The sequence below is a fragment of the Patagioenas fasciata genome, chromosome 4 (assembly GCF_037038585.1).
Source record: "Patagioenas fasciata isolate bPatFas1 chromosome 4, bPatFas1.hap1, whole genome shotgun sequence".
NCBI lineage: Eukaryota > Metazoa > Chordata > Aves > Columbiformes > Columbidae > Patagioenas > Patagioenas fasciata.
The window spans coordinates 27,622,789-27,642,991 of record NC_092523.1 but is presented as its reverse complement, the minus strand read 5'-3'; the positions used below and the strand labels follow the sequence as shown (position 1 = coordinate 27,642,991).

Genomic DNA, 20,203 nt, shown 5'->3' with positions numbered 1-20,203 from the left:
CGATAGTCTGCAAAGTGGGTGTGGGCAGGGAAAAGAAAATACTGCACTGTCCCCTGAAGCTGGAAACATCTCATATGACTTGGAGAATATCCCAGCCTCCTGCCTTCATATGGATAGGCATAAGGATATTCAAGCGGAGATAATTTTTTCTCTGTACTCATTTTACGCTTAGCACAGGATTGCAGCTGCAGCACTCTTGACTACACTGTCAATTTCGACATGAACTATTTTACCTAAACATTCTGTGCCATTTTTGTTTAGACATCAAAAGAAAGTACAAATTCAGTTTCAAAACAAATTCTATATGTCATTAGCACTAATTTATATGAAATACAACCATGCAAATGATAAGTCATACAGAGTTTGATTGTATATGATTTTCTTCATGAAGGTATTTTCTTCTATTTATTTGCTGTAAAGTTTTCAAGACACTTAGGTTAGCACTTTTCCATAAATCTTTTGATTCTTATTAGCATGTAGAAAAAGAAATCCACAAAACAGTGGACACTAAAACTAATTAAGGGACCAAAAGAGAATTTAGATCTTCAAATGGTGAGACACCAGTGTTCAAGCTGAGATACAGCTGCATTCAAATCTGGAAGTGAGTGAATTATCTGTCTGCTCTGTCTGCTTTCATCTGCCCCATGGACAGACATGATTAAAGGAAAAAGGGACATAGATTAAGGCAATGTCTCTTTCAATATGTTGATGTTGTTGTGTATTAGGTGTATCAGCAAAAACATACTTATGTTTTTAAAAAATTGTATCTTCATTTCAAGACGGAAAAGAAGAAGGAAGGGGGAAGAAATAGAGATATTGCTAGGATTTTGATATAATGTTGGATGCTTCAGTAATCTTACAATCTCCATAAGCTATTCAGCCGGCTTTGCTTTCTCATGTTGGAAATTGGTCATTTCCAGCAGCTAGATACCTTCTGTCTGTTCTACTCTCCCAAATGTATAAAATATAATTGAATGTAACACTTAAAAAATATAAAACTTAAATGCTGAAAAAAAACCGTAAAGAGAAGTTACAAGGACAGAGGACTGGACTTCATAGCCTGAAGACCAGATTTTCAACTGCTATATTGACATCGAAAAGAGCTATGCAAGTTTATATAATCTGAGGATCTTTCCACAAACTGTAGTGATTCTCACCAGCTTCAAGAACGGCATTGTCATTATAACCAAAGAGGTGAATGTTGGTTATTAAAAAAACTGAGGAAGATCAGACAGTAGAAAGGTGAAAACTAAATGCCACTGTGGTTCCGTTTTGAAGGATCCATCTCTGCTGCAAGGTGACTTTCTGAGGTTCTGATGCTTGAACTAATAATCTCCATTGCGTTTCACTTACAGACATAGCAAAACCGTTTTTTTTATACAACATTTTGTAGATATTGAGCAGAAAAACCAAAGAGAACTGAGAAGGATTATTGCTGATTATTGTCATGAGAGATGGTGAGCAGTGAGCACTTGTCTTTGCAGCACTGGATATATCATTGCATAGAAATGTTGCAGAAGTGTAGGGTATCAGACTCCATGATTAAAAGCTGTATGATGTGCTCACCAATATGAGCTAAAAGGGAAAAAACCTTTTTTTCACAGAAAACTCTTCCCCCCAGCTCCCAGATCAAGAGAGTTTTATACATATACATATACATATACATATACATATACATATACATATACATATACATATACACATACACATACACATACACATACACATACACATACACATACACATACATATACATATACATATACATATACATATACATATACATATACATATACATATACATATGTGTGTGTGTGTGATAATCAAAGAGTTGTATGTATTCAGTTACCAGGAAACAAGGCCATGCTCATATGCTGATAATCTGCAATATGTTAAATTTAGGGCGGTGTGTTTATATATCTTTGTGACTCAGAGTTTTTAACTGGTTTTAGAAGAGTTTGTAGCTGTAGCAGTCCCCTAGCAGGGCATTCAAAACTTAGCAGTGTTTGTCAGCCTCCTCATGCTTAATACACATTCTGAATATCCTAAAAGAAGGTCCTTTGACTATTTTTGCTGCAGAACAATATAGGAAAGCTTTCACTACTGTGAAAAGTACCATTCCCCTGTTTAGTTCTGGTTGCTTCCTTAGCCCTTCTTTGCTCCAATTTCATCTTCTGGAAATGGTGATGTCTCTCTGTCTCTCTGCAGAGCAATTCAGAGCAGCACTTGCATTTTCTGAAAGTCCACTATCTATGTAGTTATGCTGGAATACAAGGAGTAAACTACCTTATGCTCTTTCTTGGGCATACCTGGAAGGGTCACATGGAATCTGGCCATAATAGTGCTTTCTAAGGAGTCAGCAAGAAACTGAGATTAATTTATGTTAGAGTTGTGGGTAATGTGTATTGGCAAAAAGCATTCCTTGTAAAAAAATGGAAAAGCAATAAGGGGAGGATATGAAAATCTCATTTAATTAGTTATCCAGGGCATGCAGATGGTGCTAAAATCCAAGAACAGAACTAACTCAGTAGCTGAAGCATCTATCTAGAGAATGAATCACTAGGAAAGTAGAAGGATAAAACACCATCAGAAACTGTTGCGATACTGAACAACAAACCAGCAAAAAATTATGTAGGATAGGATAATGGCTGAGGAGCTAAACAAAGCTTGTTTATTTATTTATTGAAAGTCTGTGGATAAATCAACTGTGCAGAGTGTTGCAGTCAAGGAAAGTGTTGCACTGTGCAAAGTGGCAAAATGTTATGCTTCACAATAGTTAACAAAAATCTAGGTACTTTACAGTAAAGTTTATATGCCTATGAAGGAGCCTGTTTGGGAGGATCTCCCAGTTCACTGAACATGCATATTCAGTATTTTTTTTTTTTTTTCCTGGCAAAGTATCAACATTTGCTTCTAAAGCTAGAAATACTGCTGATGACACCAAGGCTGAATTAAGGTTTTGCTTACTTTTATCTCAAATATAATGAAGACATGAAAACAAATCCTGCAGATTTCTGTGGAGCTCATTGAAACTCCTTGTAAATCAGATTGATGAGATGGTTTAATTTTTCAACCAGATTTGATGGACTAAGACAAACATCACCCTTTTTCAGTGATGCCTTTATTCTGGGTTATTTGGAAAGTGGTTGAAATGCAGTGGCCTTGCTGATGTCCAAGGTATTCTGCTGTTGACTGCTTCCCATAAGACCTCTTATCATGTTACATAAATCTTGCAGTGAGTTTGCTATCTGAAATATAGAGCTGCTTCTCACCCAGGCTGACTATTTTTAATAGCCAAGTTCCAAGGAACTGCAATGTTACAGTTCCAAAATTTTTATTACCCTCGTGGAGTGATACAATTTGTGTAATGCCACTTGAATTGGAAATACAACTATTATTTAAACAATCTAACTCTGAAGCATTTGCAGAAATATTTAAAAGCATTAGAAATTTGTCCAGGATATATTTGGGGGATTTTAATGGATTTAATGGATATTTAGTAGTGGATTTTAGCCACCAAAAAGTGAATTTGAAATGTAGAAATCAATGTGTATATGCTTACAATGAAAAAAAAAAGTTAGTCCTTCTGTAGCAACAAAGACACATTTTGTAATACAAAACTGGTATTGTTCTGGGTTACACTAAAAGGTGTACTTATAAATAGGATCAGGGAAATCCTTTAATGTTTACGGCTATGGTGTAGCCATGAAGTACTCAGTTTCATGTATTCTTTGTATAGGGGACACACAATGTTACATTTCAAATCTTTTCTTTACTAAGATGTAGCAAAAAAAAGAGTGCTAACTAAGGAATATAAGAAGGAAGATATAGAGATCTCTTATGCAACTATGTAATCACCTAAACATATTATAAAGTTTATTAGTCATAAACAGTCCACTGTGACAAATAGAAGCTTGGGGGTAAACAGGAAAGGTCTGGAAAAACATGGAGGACATATTCTTTTTAATATTTTTTTGCCTTGGATTTTCTAACATTCAGCAGAAGCTGGGATTTGACTAATAGATGAAAAGTGACTCTAGCCACATTTTTCCCACTATCACCATAACTTAGAGTCCTGAAAAGGGTTAAACATGGGAAAAGATAGTATTTTATTTCATTGAGTCATTCTCAGTTTTACTTTGTCATCATTAGATGGGCAGTGTAGGAAACTGAAAAGCTGTACAACACTGTGCATCTGATTTTTAGAATTAGTAGTGTGTAGAGAGAAAAGTATTTCATCAACAAGGATCATGCAGAAGGGCGTTGTAATTGCCTGTACATTTAAACTGCATCTGCTTTGGTTTTTAACAGTATTTTGGTCTGTATTAGTCGTTGGTATTATTAGCTACTATTAGTATCTAACCGTAGCTTCTAAAGGCTCCAGGATACAGACATGAAGTAGAACATAACACTGTTTTTCAACAGCCTAGCGTCAGGGTAATACAAGCCAAAGTGAAAAACCACTATGAGCAAGGAACGAGGGAAATGGCAGGAGGGCAGAACAAAATAGATGGAGAGTGAAGGAGGGGGAGAAAATGGTGATACTAAACACTGACCACTTTTAAACAACTGGCAGATTAAGACAGTTGAATAATTTTTTTTTTTTCAAATACTCTTTGAAAACTTGAAAGTAGAATAATGTGAGTGGTTTCATCATTATGGTATATGCATGTATATAAATTTCTGACAGTAATGATTTTCAACAATGAGTTTTCTGTCTCAAAAAGCAGCTATAGAGGATATATCAGATAACATTTTGTGTTGCTGTACAACTCACTAGCCTGCTAAATTAAAGCATCAGCAGAAGATTTTGAATTAATACTGTCAAAAGTCTAATAAATTTTAATGATAAGAATCAAAGCACTTTAATATGACAAAATTAATCTTTACAAACTTTTTAATGTCTGTTTTTTCAGGTTAATGCTTGAATTAAATTAGTCACAAGCTAAAGGAGTTTTGTTTACTACTGTCATCCTAATAATAATTTGCTTTATAATGAAGAGTATGTCAGCACTATTTTCCTGAAATAGTCTGTGTGTTAGGAAGGTATGATTCTGCTAACCTTCTGGAAGTGGTGTTTCTATTTGGGAACCATTTGTGTGATTATTTTCTAGCACACAGCTCTTGATTTACATTACATAGTTCATTGTCATATGTTGAGGGCTATTTAATAATTAGAGCAGCTAACTCTGTGAAAGCAGTGTAAATCAATTTCCCTTTTACCTGGGGTTACTGTGCACATCAGAGAACATGAAACATTTCAGTAAAGTTATGTAGCTGTAGTCAGAGATTTGATTTAGTTGCATCTGACCAAATTAAATTTATTTTTTGTGTCTATACACACATACTTGGTCCTGCACATGCATTTTTTTTGTTGAACCAGTAGAGATCATGCATCCTAATCTGCAATGTGTTTGGGAAAAACATGAATGCTCCATGTTCCATCTGCTTAATATGTGTTTCTTGCAAACTGTGAATTACTTATCTTGTAATCTTGTAATGTTATGACTAATAGAACTGATTGCAATCTAAATTCAATGCCATGGACCACTGACCTTCGCTATGTTCTGACATGTACAGTTCAATAAGAATCAGTTAAAAACCGATGTATGCTATAAAACCTACATGTCCATTATATGCACATCATGACTTTTCTCACAGCAATGACACTGAAAATGTATCAGAGAACTCGGACTACTTTGCAAAAGGAGTGACTTTTATGTTAGAGTGGGTTGAAGGGACAATTCCTGCCCTGAATATATTAGCCTAATGTTTTAGAACAGGGGCATCAAGCTCTTTTTCACCCAGAGCCAAATCAGCCTCCTGGTTGCCTTCAAAGGGCCGAATGTAATTTTAGGATAGTATAAATGTAACTATTCCTACACTTAGAGTCCTAAAATTACATTTGGCCCTTTGACGGCAACCGTGAGGCTGATGTGGCCCCGGGTGAAAAAGAGTTTGACACCTCTGTTCTAGGTATTTCTCTCTGACTGACAATCTAAATGCTGCTCTAGATGCCTTTTTATTCTCATTATTTGAAATAATTTGTATTTTTCACAGTTTAGAGGCAAAAACCGGAAGTTTGAGCCTTAGATTTAATGCTGTGTTGATAAAACCTCTCTGCCATACTGAGGGCATGCCAGGGCATTTCACGGACTGTCCTTATCAGTGTCCATAGTGTTAATGGACTACCAGTGAACTTCTTTCTACTAGATCTTTAAATGTGAATTTGGTACTGCATTGCCTCATGCAGTTTCTGAACAAAAGGGAAGATATTTCCTCCTGGAGAAATAAATAAATAAATAATGATGAGAAAGGAGAAATATAAATGCCTGTTGTTTGAGATAATAGAGTGGTCACATCCTTAATAATCCCTCTCTATCTGCTGGGTGCTAAAAGCTGTCAGAGATTTTTTTTTTTTTTTTAACCAGGCTTATTTTTTAGTTGACCATAAAAAATGAACAGATAATTTTGTTTGCTACTGAATAATATGCTATTTTTAAAATAACCAATTGTTTTAAAATAATATTTTGTGGTATATGCTGTCTGCATTCTCACAAAGCCAAAGTATCGGCTTAGAAGAATATGCATTTTAAGAAACTGGATTCTAATTAAATGCATATTAGACATAATTTCAAATAAAGAAAAAAAACCTGGTTTATATTTTCTGTCTTTAAAAAAACAACTGTTAGTTTAATATTAAAAGCAGATTCTTGTCCCAAATACGTAGCCTTTTCGCATTTAGAAGCCTGGCAGATTCTGAAAGTCCTATGGACAGCCAGAGGGTAATTCTCTTGTCACACACAACCATAAAAGACAAATCTGAGGCTGCCTAATCCAAGCTCTAGGAGTATCCTGGGAGTATGTTTTAGAGGAGATTCTGGGAAACACTTCTATCTGTAAAGTAGCTTGGAGACATTCAAGTGACTCAGCCGTGGGACTTTGGAGTGCTACAGTACACATTACACAGTATTAATCTGAAACCTTTTTTATTATTAACCAGATAACAGAAGAGTAACTGACAACTCTGTAACATGTTAAAATGGGATTTAAAAGAAGATTGCCCCATTATTGTCCATGTTAGTATTTTTTTGGTCATTAGGGAGCTACTTGTTCAATTTAAGTACCAATATGGTTCTCTTTTGGGTCAAGTAATGAACTCCTTGTTTGTCTTGACTACTGTTTAGCAAGAAGATAAAAAAAAAAAAACATTCCACGAGTTGTCCTGCTGAACAAAAATTGTTAAGAATAAAAAAAGGCAGCTTGGCAGCCAGTCTGATTTGTGCTGTGTCTCAAAATCCACACCTCTATTCCTTCTTTTCCTGCATTTCAGCATCCGTGGGGATCAGAGAAGTCTAAAGAAAAAGTGTGCCTGCTTGTTCTTATACATCCTGGCTATTTAGGCTGTTAACATACCCACAACCTCCAACTGATTTTAGTAAATCCATGTGAGCTTTTTTGAGAATATTAGAGTTGTCTGGATAAACATTAATTTCCTGTCCTTCATAGTTATTTCACCTGGCTTAAAATAGGAACTGCTGGCTGGTTGCTAGAAAGATTAGAATGCTGTCTATTTTTTTGACAGTGTGTCACAATGTTCTGAAATGCTATTACAGAATTTCATACAGCGTTACCTATTAAAAATATATTCAAGGCTTCTGCTGCAAAAAATGCATTTAAAGTGCCCCCTAATACACAGCTTTATTAAATAAAGACACTACCTTTTTCTGCCATTGGTTCCTGTCATGCTTGAATGCAAAGTACAAGGCTAGCAAAAGAAAAAAGAACTGTGGTTCCATTTTTAATGACTGTATGATCCAGGCACTAAGCATGGACAGTAAAATGAAATGTCTGAAAGGATTGTCATTTTCAATGCTTTCTTAAGTCTGTTGATCTTCAGAGGAGCTCCATCAGCCTTTGGGATTTGGAAACCTGTGAATTTCGTACTTTGCCCTGATAGCAGCCAGCCTTGGGAAGATACCAGCCTCTGGTGACAATGAGCGTTTGCCACAGAACAAGCAAGACTATTTTTCCCAGAGTTTCATCCTGGTTTCTGTCAGATCCAGGGTTCTAACTCTTTGTCATGGCTGACCACAGAGACAGGCATTCTCCAAAGGCTTCCTCTGAAGTTGACCATCACCAGAGGAAGCCTTTTTCACTGATTTCAGGGGCCTCTGGCTACCCAAATCTTCATTAAATGATTAATGAGGGTAATAAACACTGTGAAAATAACTGGTTTAGCTGAGAAAAAGCAGTGTGTAGCCAAAGGGTGAAATCCAATATGTAGTAGCACAGTTCCGTGGTCACTCCAATGTGAGTTCTGCAGCTATTTCATATGTCCTTGGTCAGGAAGAACTTTGACCTCTGCTGTTTTTCCAGGGAATTATGATTTTTTTTTTTTTTAAATTTTTATTTTCTTATATATATATTTTTTTTTTTAATGTTTGGAATGTGGGAAGGTACTGAAGGAGAGCTGCCTCTCATAACTTGTACTTTCAGTGGGAAGTTGACATGTTACCAGTATAAGCCAAAGTGACTCCTGGAGTGACTGTAACCTGGAGAAAACCTAGGCTGAGTAATCTTGGTTAGAAAAGCACCTGGGCCCATGTAAGAGGAGATGAACAAAGAGATAAGCTAGCAACTAAAATCAAGTAAGTCACGAGCCATTGTGCGATGAAGGCATATCTTAAGAAGTCCAAACTTGGCCACTTCATGACTGTAAAAAGAAACTTGAAGCTGCTACTTTTTAAAAATGACACTGCTGCTATGGCGAGATGTGTTTTGGAGTACAGGAGGGTTTGGCAGAGTGAGTGTATCAAATGGGATGATTTATAAATCCTGTGAATTGGAATAAAGCACAGAAATTAAAGCTGAAATTAGCCTAGAACGGTAGTGCAGCAGAATTTACCAGGGTGTTCCATGACTGAGGTCATAAAATTCAAACATAATTTAAAAAAGAGAAAGAATTGTTCTGCCTTACCTGCATGCTATGATTTCCTTTCTAATAGCACAAGTCTCTAAGCAGATATGATGGAAATATGGTTGCATGGGAGTAATAACTTTGCCATCCCTACTTGTATGATGACATTGATTCAGGTCAGTCCAAATAATTACAGCATCACTTTATCAAAGTCTGCTCCCTTCCATTTCCAGACTTGTTTGAGTGCTCTTGTTCTCTTTGTCTTCCCCTGTCTCATTCTTTAGACAGCACTGGGGCAGTCTGGTTCATTTAAGTTTCATCATGCTCATCCAGCTGATCTAAACAATGCTGTAGTCCCATTTGTTACTCAGCCTGGTTATTATACGCATCCTGATGGAAGCTATGGTTTCTAAAAGGATAATACGTAGTGATCATGTTTTATTTTTCATTTGGATGCCATATAGTTCTGGTTTGCTGCCAAATGTGCTGTGTTAGCTATTAATAAGTTAATTTTACTTCAACCTTTTAAATAACCGTTCTCAGTAAAATCACATTTCTTCTGGCCAAACTCAACTATGTTTTCACTTTCATGTTTCTATTGAACATTTTGTGCAACTCTAACTAAAAATGTGTGAGGATGTAATGAAAAGGGAACAGAGACTGGGTGGCTTTCATGATAGTCTGTCTTTATGGGAACAGATTTCATACTACCCATGTATTTTGATTGCCCTTCCCAATGAGTTCATTCACTCCTTGTTCTTATTTTCCACATTTTTTCGCTGTTAATTTTAACATAGTCGAGACTACCGTTTCTGATTACTCAGTTGTCTCAAATGTTTATACAACCAAAGCACCCATGTTGTATTAATATCTACAACAGACCTGTAAATTGAAGGAATACTCTGTTTGAAGAATACGAAAAAAAAATCCAGATAGATGTCTACGTAGATAATTGCTGTCTTAATCACTTGGCATTTGATACCTCTGAGGTTGTCAAAATGTTCTTTGAGGTGCCAGAAGTCCATGAAGTCCAACAGTAATGACTAAGAGTATCTACATTTCTTCTTTTCCCCATGCAAAGAACCAACTAAGTTATGCACTTCTGCATTGCTTTGGACTCTCATGTTTAAGTACCAGCAGAATTCAAGCTAGACACTGGTTGATTGATTGGCCTGACGTGATACGGGCTGCACAGTCAGTACAGTAGCCTTCTCATCAGGAATTAAGTACATTCTAGCTTAAACGTTTCATTTATTCTCTACCTGATTTGTAAAAGGGATATGAATCGGTGTCTCTTACTTTCCAAATCTGTTAACTTCCACTGGAGATGTTTTACTTTGTATCAAGTATCTACATATGTATCAGAACATGGACTGAGACCTATGTTTTGTACTGCTGAACTGTAGAGCCATTCGCAGTCTTTAGCCAATCAGCCCCATACAAGCTGAAGGCTTAGGTTTGGCAGTGCCTACATCTCCTGGACCCGATGTGTAGTGGAATTCATTGCTTCAAACAGCCAGGCCTCCTTTGTGGAACACGGGGAAAGCTAGGCCTATTGGCACCCTTCAGAAATGGTGTGGGCATAGCCCTAGCTGTCTGCAAAAGCAGTTCATAAAGTCAGTAGACTAAGTGGGGATCTGTCAAGCTAACTAACCAAAAAACGCTGAAGAGAAGCATGCAGATGAAGCCTTTTCTTACTAACATGGGTGAAACATCCATGTTCGGGTGGGAAAACATTACCAGTTTCCACTTCTTCTGTCCACAGTGGTGTGCCCCCTCTAGATCTCATGCCATTCCTCCTTCCCTGAGAAGAGCCATGAGAGTAGCTGATAGCCTGGGATGATGGGAACTTGTGAGAGAGAGGGCACCTCTTCTCAAGTGCATGCTCTGATTTAAAGCAGATACATGAACTCCAATTACTGTGTGTCAGGGTCTGTCTTGACCACAAAGGTGAATTTTCTAAGATAGAGCGTGCTTCCTCAGTCTTTGGAAGGAATTCTTCTGCTTGGTGTAAATAATTAGATATTGAGGAGAGACTTCAATTTGTGTCTGCTACATCCCATGAGTACTTCTAGGCTGTGGTATCAGTCTCTTGCTTGTTTTCTTGCTTTCTCTCTCAAAGTCTTTGGCCCAGTAAATTTGTAATTATTTATAGTTTGAGGAACTCATTGGGACTTGGTTGAGAGCCAGTTCTTTAAGCTGCTTGGCAGCATCAGTGTTTTTTGCCTTAAGGTGGAAATACAAGCACCCGGGGAATTTTAGGTACTGAAAATGTTCGACAGGAATTTGGGACTAAAGGAGTTTCAGACAAATCTAAGTGCAAAATGTAGCCGTTATGATCTGAACCACAGAGACATTCAGATTAACTTTTATTGATTTACGTGGAAACTTGGAGCTTAAGTAACTTCGTGGAGCGTGTCCAAGATACTTAAAAAGATAATTGGGCACCAAAATCAGTCTTCAGCCCTTCCCTTGAGTGACTTTTTCAAATTTTCATATGAAGCCTGTAGTGAAGTTAAAACTGCACCTCAGATATCACTTGTGTCCAAGGCTCTTCATTCATAGGATCCTTTGGAAATGTGCTTAATTTTATTGCCTGAAGTAACAAGGTTTGCAAATTAAAGGTCTCTTGATAGAGAGAGAGAAGACGATGTTTGTGTATATGATCTGCACGCTGCTTCTCTTTTTGAGTGAGAGTTAAACTGAAAACCTGTCAAATGCATATGAAAATTGTCTTAGTTATGGGTAAATGTACCAGTCAGCACAGAGAAAACCTTTTAATTTTCCATTTGCTAGCTGGAAGCAGTGCTCTTACAGTTTGCACCAGTGTTTTTACATACAGGACAAATCTGACTAATTAATTGACTGTGGAGAAATATCACACTATTTGTGTTGTAGATATGCCTGCATTTTATTCTGTGCACACTTTGTGGATAGCCTACACCTAAAAAAGATGTTAGCTCAGCTAAAAACATATCTGAAAATGTTTTCCCAAGTCTACAGAAGAAAGGATGTTGATAGTTAAGCTAAATATTTTTTCATGTTAATGTGTGGGTTTTTTTAACTGTCAAAAAGTGTCACTTATCTCTAAAGATACATTTACTTTTAATTTAAGTTTAGTATTGCATTCCCTCAAGTTTATATTTTCCTGCTATTTCGGACCTTCTGTATTCAGTTTAAGAATAATAAATGCTACTTTTGTGAAATAAAAATTCCAGTTCAAGAATGAGGTTATACACAGGACCAAGTATTCAGTTAGTCTAAATGACATAATGGTATATATTTCAAGAGTACAGTATTGCTTTGCAGATTTTCCCAATTTCAGGAGTTCTGTGTAGGCCTTGAGAGGGTCTCTGGCAGTGTTTACATGGAGCTGTCTATTTAGTATATGATAGAATGTCTGTTAACAGATATAAACTCTTCAAAGGAAAATCAGGCAGGGTCTGTTAGCCTACTGGCTTTCAATTCCTGTATCTTTCTCCAGAATATATTCTTATTTCAGTGAATGCCATAAGAATGCAATTACAGTGCCCAATTTATGTCTCATTTACACCAGAGTTAATCAAGAGAGCAACTGTTAACAGTAACACACATATTACTAGGTCTTACTAGTAAACTTGCTCTGCATATGCTGTGTTAAAAGGTGGAGATTTGAAAAAGAAGTTTACTTATGGCTCATATTAAGAAATTGTCTTGCTGATAGATTGAGGATAGAGTGAGGCTATTGTAAGGGAAGTGCTGATGTCAAGAAGGGAAGTGAATTTGTTTCTTCTCACAGCTGGCTTCAATTTACAATTTCGAAGTGTATTTGTGTGTGCACATGTGGCTTTGAAACTCTCGTAATTTAGGAGTGGATAAAGAATGAAGATACTAAGTGGTTGGTTACATAAAATGTCACATAAGCAGCAAAAACAAATATAAAGAACTGGCAGAACAGTGTTTTGAAGTATCTGCATTCCTATGGATTTTGCTGTTCTTGCAGCTCCACGTTGCATAACCTCCTCTGACCTCCATTCCCTGACAACCAGAGTGTCTTGAGCTGTCAACAGACACACTAAAGAGCTTGTCAGAGAAGGGGAGCATGTTGAGTTGGAGCAGTGTTTGATGGATTAAGACCCTGGCTGCCTCACCTGTGCAATTCCTGACTTGTATTATGAATGACAATTTCAAAGCCTTTGAGCAACATTGCCAAGAGTGCCCTTAGAGACCATATTACAATGTCAGAACAATGTCATTTCCAGTTAAATACTTTCTATAGCAAAATAATTAAAGTAACATCAAACTTTTGACAGCATTTCCACAAAAACTCAGAAATCCTTGGTTAAGGCTCCCACAGCACTGCAGCTTGACCTCCTTTTTTATTTTTTGTTGATATAATTAAAGAGCAGTATTTTAAGTTCACATTTTTTATGTGCTGTAGCAGCCCTTCAGTTACAGCCTTGCAGTGTTCTCCTGGGTACTATTTACTCTACATTTAAAATAATATTTAAAATAAATTGTTTCATGCTATGCATTAGGACTGTGTGTGTATATTTTAAAAGCTCTGTCCCACCAAGAATACTTTTGATGGTTTTGGATTACCTCAAACAGATTGGCTTTTATTTTAGCTGCCCAGACCCTGGATCTACAGTTGTATTGACTAAAAATTCAAATTAAAAAAAAAAAAAGTCCAACTGAATCTGCTAGCTTGTTTTCTTTTGAAGATAACCTTGACACATTAATGGATAATGTAGCCAGTTTCAAGCAAACAAACATCTGGAACCTTGCTGATGGTCCACTCTGAAGACTTTGCAATGATCATACTCCTTTCCTCTCTTCTTTTGAATGCACCTAGAACAAGCCATGTGTGTTTGGCCCTACGCTCTGCGAAGTGAAAGGATTGTTAATTGTTCTGATAAGAGGAGAGGAGGAATGAGCAAAACACAGATCATTGTCGAATTTGAGAGATATTCAGAAAATTTATTTCAAGAAAGATAATCCTGCCTCAGAGTTTTCCAGGAAAGGGGGAACTCTCAGATGTGTGCAGCCCCACATGTCTAGCTACCCCATGCTGTAGCCGCTGAAACCCTCTGTACCCCTTCAGAGATGCAGGCAGCTGAGAAGGGACATTTGAAAGAAAGCAGAAAAGTTTTGAAAACTGCCTGGGAGGCAACAATCCAAAGGAACTCATTCAAAATTGAGTTGCCTCTGTGGAAATTTCCAATTTTGTCAAATTGGTAAATGCTGATGAGGAACCTTTCTGTCTGACCATTTCCATTACTCAGCCTGTGATTGATTTAGACTTCAGCCTGTGCAAATTCTCCGCCAATCAGCCCACTTCAGCTGAGTCAGCTCTTCTACTGAGGAACAAGTCATCAGGACTTCAGACCATCAGAAAGGGTATCCCAGCAGCAGAAGAGCTGGCATAATGGAATGGACAAAGGCACTGATGCCAACTCTTAACTGAGCTCTAAACTCCTAATTTTGATGAGTCAATGATGTTGACATTTTCCAGTATGGATACTTAATGTTGAATAGACTGAAGCCAGACTTAGTAAACACCTGTGCTTCATATTACTTGCACTTCATTTAATTCTTCTGCCTCAGCTTCCCAACTACAGAGAAATTAAGATAATAAAATTATTTTCTTCAGAGAAACTTATTATAATTAATGTTTGCAAAATCCTAAATATAATTAAAGCACACAGTAAACCTTCCAGCTAAGGATAGATAAAGATATATATAAATCTTCTGCAATTTGGTATATTTATTGCTTTTTTTTTCCTTTTTTTTTTTTTTCCCCATGTTGCTGTAATGACAGTTCACGTAAGGAAAAGGAGTCAGAAGAAAACATTTCTTGAGAACCATGTGAAACATACTGTGAATAGTTATTGCTTTTACTACTTCTATAGGATGTGCTTTTCTTCCTCTCTTTATTCTTAGCTCTCGACTCTATTTTTGTCAATTTACCTTTGGCTTCCATATTCTGAGAAATTTGCCTATGCTAAGTCAGATAAGGCTTCTCTTTTAACATTTATGACCAAGACAAGTTAGCAACAATGCCATAATAGCATTTGCTGAATTTCAGAGCACTTCATAGGACAATGTCATCTACATGTCGTATTCTTTGTCCAAGATTTTTTTCCTCTAAAAGATCAGAAATAGAAATTATATCCATACTTTTTCCTGTTCCTGTTGTTTAACCTTCGAAGGCAGTATAAATGAGTCAGCCACCCCTTCTCCCAAAAGAGAGTTCTTCCTTAAAAACTGGACTGTTTTTCAAATGTACTAGGCATTCATTGATTTAAGCACTTTTGAAAATCACACCTTTTAGTTACGTGTTTATATGTCAATTGAAGAAAAAGATTTTGTAATTCTAGTGGAAAAAACTTGACCTAAATTTTTCTCAAAAAACTAGACTCTAGATTTGTGCACAAACACATGTTGCATTGAACAATTTTTTAGAGTACATTTCTTTGGCTTTTCCACAAGCACTGATGATCCAGACCTGTTTGAATCTCCAGTGGGCTAAGTGTGATGACTTGTGCTGCTCATGACAGAATGTGATTTATAAAAAGCCTGTGACTGTGGTGCCTGATGGATGAATTCTGATCAGAGTCCATCTGAAACTCTGCTTTGTGCCTCTGAATTGTTTTCAGTAAGTTACTAGTGGGACAAAATGATGTTTTAATACAGACTTTATTTGACAAGCATGTACCCTTTCAAAGTAATAACTACAATATTTGTTGTAAAAAGGGATTCATTTTTTTGTTTTAATGGAAACTGATTCTGAAACCTTCAGTTCAAATTTGTAATTCAGAGCAAATTTAATTGTAATTGTCAAATAACAAAGAAGCAGCAGACACAAGGCTCAGGCTGCTAATACTAACAGATGGGAACACGAGTAATTCAAGATTTATTACATTTCATCTTCTTTTGTTTATAAGGACCAGTTTCCTTGTATGTGGGGTATAAATTAAAAGTTCTAAAATATGCAGAATTTTGAGAGAGAATAGGAGACAGAAATAAAAATCTGCCAGTTCCTCTTTTGTGTACTTTCCTTTTTTTTTCTTCCTTTCTTCTTTTGTTCTGCTCTCTTATCCTTCCTTTTTCCCTCAGTCTTGTAATTTCTTGTAACTTTTCAGCTTCCCTTGTTCCTTTCATACCCCATTTCAAGGTGTTCTACCTACTCCCTCACTCTCTGCTGTGGTGTGCTTCTTGACGGAGGAGAAGCATCCTGGTGGGATGCCTGCCACTGGGATGAACCCTCCCATCAGGGAAGAGCAACTGTTTGCCTTGAAACTCATGCTGTCACCACTGCCTCGAGCTATGCTGGTTTAAGGCAGTTTTGGAAATAAAAGAGAAAAAAAAAGTTGCATGATTAATTTGCATCCATTCCCATTCCTGAAGCTATGAGGGATTAATTTGCCCCAGAATTTTTTATATACATTGAAGTGCTTTTCTTAATTATGACAACCTGAAATGAAGCTCTTGCAGCTGAGGGTCTATGGATAGCAAACCTCTTCTTCCCATCCATACCCTCTCCACTCCCCAAGTCTTGATCCTTCACTCCAAGAATTTGAAGTGGTCTGAAGTGAGTAATGCACACCAACAGGAGGAAACTACAGACCGTTGCAATAGCATTAAACGATATGTTGTGGTCAGTTTGTTTGTTCTCAGTTCTGTAATCTCTGCTCATTTCTGGTGGGAGGATGGATCCAGAAATATGTACAAATAATATGATAAAATATGGAACTTTTTTTCTAATTAAAATTTGAAATGCAAGGCAAGCCTGAAGATTCCATGTCCTGTAGTTTACTATATGCAAATTGTAAACTCATTCCAATCAAGTTAGATGCAAACAACTGATAACAACCAGGTGATGTTACAAGAGGACTGTGCTTCCAACCAATTGGGGGGCAGTATGTGCAGATTAAGATTTGCCAAGTGACTTTGTTGCTAATAGTAGGGTTCCTTCAAATTATACCAGTATAATTGAAATTAGCCTTGGTTTTCTGCTGTCAGGATACTTGATTGTCCGTCATATTTTTTTAACACCACTGTTTTTCATGTAACTGTAATTAAGATTTCATGTTGTCATTATAGTACCGGCCAAATTTCACAGTACAGACCAAATTTCACAGTACAGGCCAAATTTCACAGTACAGGCCAAATTTCACAGTTAGTCCCTACAGCACTGTTTTACCCCCTGAAGAGTATCTCTCCTGTCACTTTTCCATTTCATCTCAGCCTGTGCCAGGTAACCATTTGGCAAGAATAATCTGTTTTTCTGGAGAGTCTCCCACAGGCAACATGTAGTCACTAGCCTTCTGAACTGTACTTGTGGTTTCTGTAAGATATTTCAGCCAGACTTATACGTTATCCTTGTTGAACAGTGCAGACTCAGCACCTCTTGTTGTCCACTGACTTAAAATTAGTTTGTAAGATTTTTGGAGTACAAATCAACTCAGCTTGTGTATAGATGCTGCATATGGAATTACAGAAGACTGTCACACAAACAACATCTCTCAGGACACATAGGGGAAGTGTGCTTTTTGAACTTTCAGAATGATACATACTAAGAATCAGCCTGCATTTATTTGCGTAAAAAGCAGAGACAATCTGGGAAAGAAGATTCTTCTTGTTGGGAAGACTTTACAAACTTCTGTATTCTGATAAACAGGGGTGTAGTGTTCCACTGGAGAAGGAAATTCAAACTTTTTTAAAGGTGAGAGTGCAGGAATGTACCCTCTTCATGCTACAGAAGTTTTCTGAAAGTACAGGATAACCTCATCTCTTCAGCTACATCCCTTTGAAAATACACTGTGGGCACTCATTGAAAGGTCTTGCCTTTGCCTGGTGGCTGGTAGAGCATCTGCCATCATGGGTGATCACTGCTGATTTCTACCAAGAGAGGGCAGTGATTATACTGTTAGCCTCAATACAATTAAAAGTAAAATCTGCCTATAGCACATCTTTGTCAGAATGTAGCTTTTAGGCATATAGAAATGATTAATTATCCATATTAAATGATGATTAAATATGGAAATCATAGTATAACAGCAGGATCACTCATATAAAAGGCAGTTGTATTACTTTTAGGAATGGGAAATTCTGAGGTTATTAAAATTGCAGCTAGTTGTATTCAAATATTTATTTTCCAGCCAGCAACTGGCTTTAAGGCAGAGAATTTCTCATGTTGACTGTCTTGAGTGCAGACAGTAGTTGGCAACTGCTGTAAGAAATTTCCTGCAAGTGTGTGCTATCTCTCTTAGTGAATATTGTTCCATTTTGAGCCTAATTGAAAACTGAAGATAGAAAACTCAGCAATTATTTTTCCCTGCAGTACAATATTTAATATTCTGATTTCATGGCTGTCTGACTACAATGATTAGGAAGAAGATTTTCTTATAGTGTTTATAGTACCACAACAATGTATCAGGAGCATGGCATATCCAGGGAAGGAACTATTATGTTAAAATACGTGGCACTTAAAAACATACCAAATTAAAAAGTAGGATGCTGTTGAGTGTTGCATTTGGTGTAGTCAATAATTGCTTTTTAAGTTTTTTCTTGTCTTTGGCTTTGAAAAAGCTATTCTGGATGAAGAATACAGCCTTGAACTAGAAAGACTTTAGTTGGAACGATCTGCAACAACAGAGATAACACCTCTGCAACAAAGACCTTTATGTTTAGAACTGTACTACTGTGGTAACAGTGTGGCTATTTTTGCTGGTGGAGAAATGGGAAATATGTGTGTAGCTGCTGATGGTTGTATAGTCCTTTAACTAAAACAAACTACTCAGTGGGACAAACTCTTATCCAATAACCTCTGTGTTAAGTCGAGACTCGCAGTATTTACAGCAGGATACTGGTTAGAAGTAAATAAGGACAAAAAATTGTTCAAAATGTCCCATAATTTTGCATTGAGAGTTTGAAGAAGTACTGTACATTTAAAATGTTTGCTTGTTTTTTTCTTTTTATATCAGACAGTATTACTGAAGTCTTCACTAACATCTATGTGACCAGTTTTGGACCTGTTTCAGATACTGATATGGTGAGTTTCTGAATCTTTTGCATATATGGTAAATGGTATAAGATATATACTGTTAACTTCTTTTAAACTTGTATTCTGATTTTACTTATTGTAGACAAATTGGAAATAATGTCACTGAAATAAGGAAGTACCAGATCCTGGTAGTTCTGAAGATGGGAATTGGTTTATAGACTTTACATGATAAGAACACTTGTATTAGCTGTTTAGTTTAGAACAGTGAATCTTCTGATTGTCTCTACTGACTGTACTTTGGTTTATATTCTGGACCAGTCTTGAGATGGGTGAACTGGATTCCTCTTGGATGAAACTAAGGTAAATGTGCACAGTAGGAGAACACAATGTTGGGAACAGTCTGGAAGACCTGAATGGAGTCAATCTGAAATAAACTTGAAAGATCTAGCTTGGAAGTTGGGTCATCAGCATGATTGTGTTGTTCTACAGATCTGTCTTTTTAAATTTGCATTATTTAATAACCATTTAAAGGAAGTCAGTGACATTGAAAATAAACTGTCAGGATATTGGTCTGGATTACAGGGTTTTTTTTGTGAAAACAGTAATGGAAAAAACTCTGAGGTAAGAGGTCCTCTGGAAGCTCATTGCAAATCATACAGATTAGGAGAATGTGTCACACTGGGGAGAAAAATCTTCACAAATATAAAACCTCTAAGAGAAAAGAAGGGAAGGACAATCTGAAAGTTACTTTATCTGCCCTTACCATTCCTGCAATAAATTATTTTCTGCATGAATTTTTTTTTTTAATTATTTTGAACATTCATGATTACATATGAGACATAAAATACTATGTATGTGTATAGGTATTAAAAATGAATATTTTTAAAACTAGGAAATATTTACTTTTTTTATGAAAACTTTCAGATTATGCAGTAAGCATCTTGATGTTACAAGCTAGGTTGCAATGATACTAAATATTTCGTTGTACGCTCTGCAATTTAAAAGTTATTTGGTCACTGGTAGTCATACCTTTGGAGAAGATATTCTGGATTTTTGTGTTTACTTTTTTGTGTGTGTGATAATCACAGTTTTCAAGCTTTGTTTCAATTGTGATTAATACATTACTAAGGCTTCACATGAAAGGTCATTTCGTAGGAAAAACAGACATTTATTTTCTTTTTGTCACTGTATATATTACTGATTCTCTTGAGGTGTTTTCTCCTAATGATGTTAAGTTTCTGAAATGATTCTTCTTTTATTACTAATTATAAAATACAAGTATTCACAGCTACATG

General features: G+C 36.5%; 1 protein-coding gene across 2 annotated transcripts in view; it reads left to right on the top strand.

The window, feature by feature from the left end:
* Nucleotides 1-20,203, top strand: part of GABRA2 (gamma-aminobutyric acid type A receptor subunit alpha2) — a 116,836-nt gene that overhangs the window by 60,886 nt on the left and 35,747 nt on the right. For both annotated transcript variants that reach the window (XM_065836948.2, XM_065836949.2), the window contains exon 4: nucleotides 18,889-18,956. In XM_065836948.2, the coding sequence (XP_065693020.1) occupies nucleotides 18,889-18,956 (68 nt within the window). The remainder of the gene's footprint in view (nucleotides 1-18,888; nucleotides 18,957-20,203) is intronic.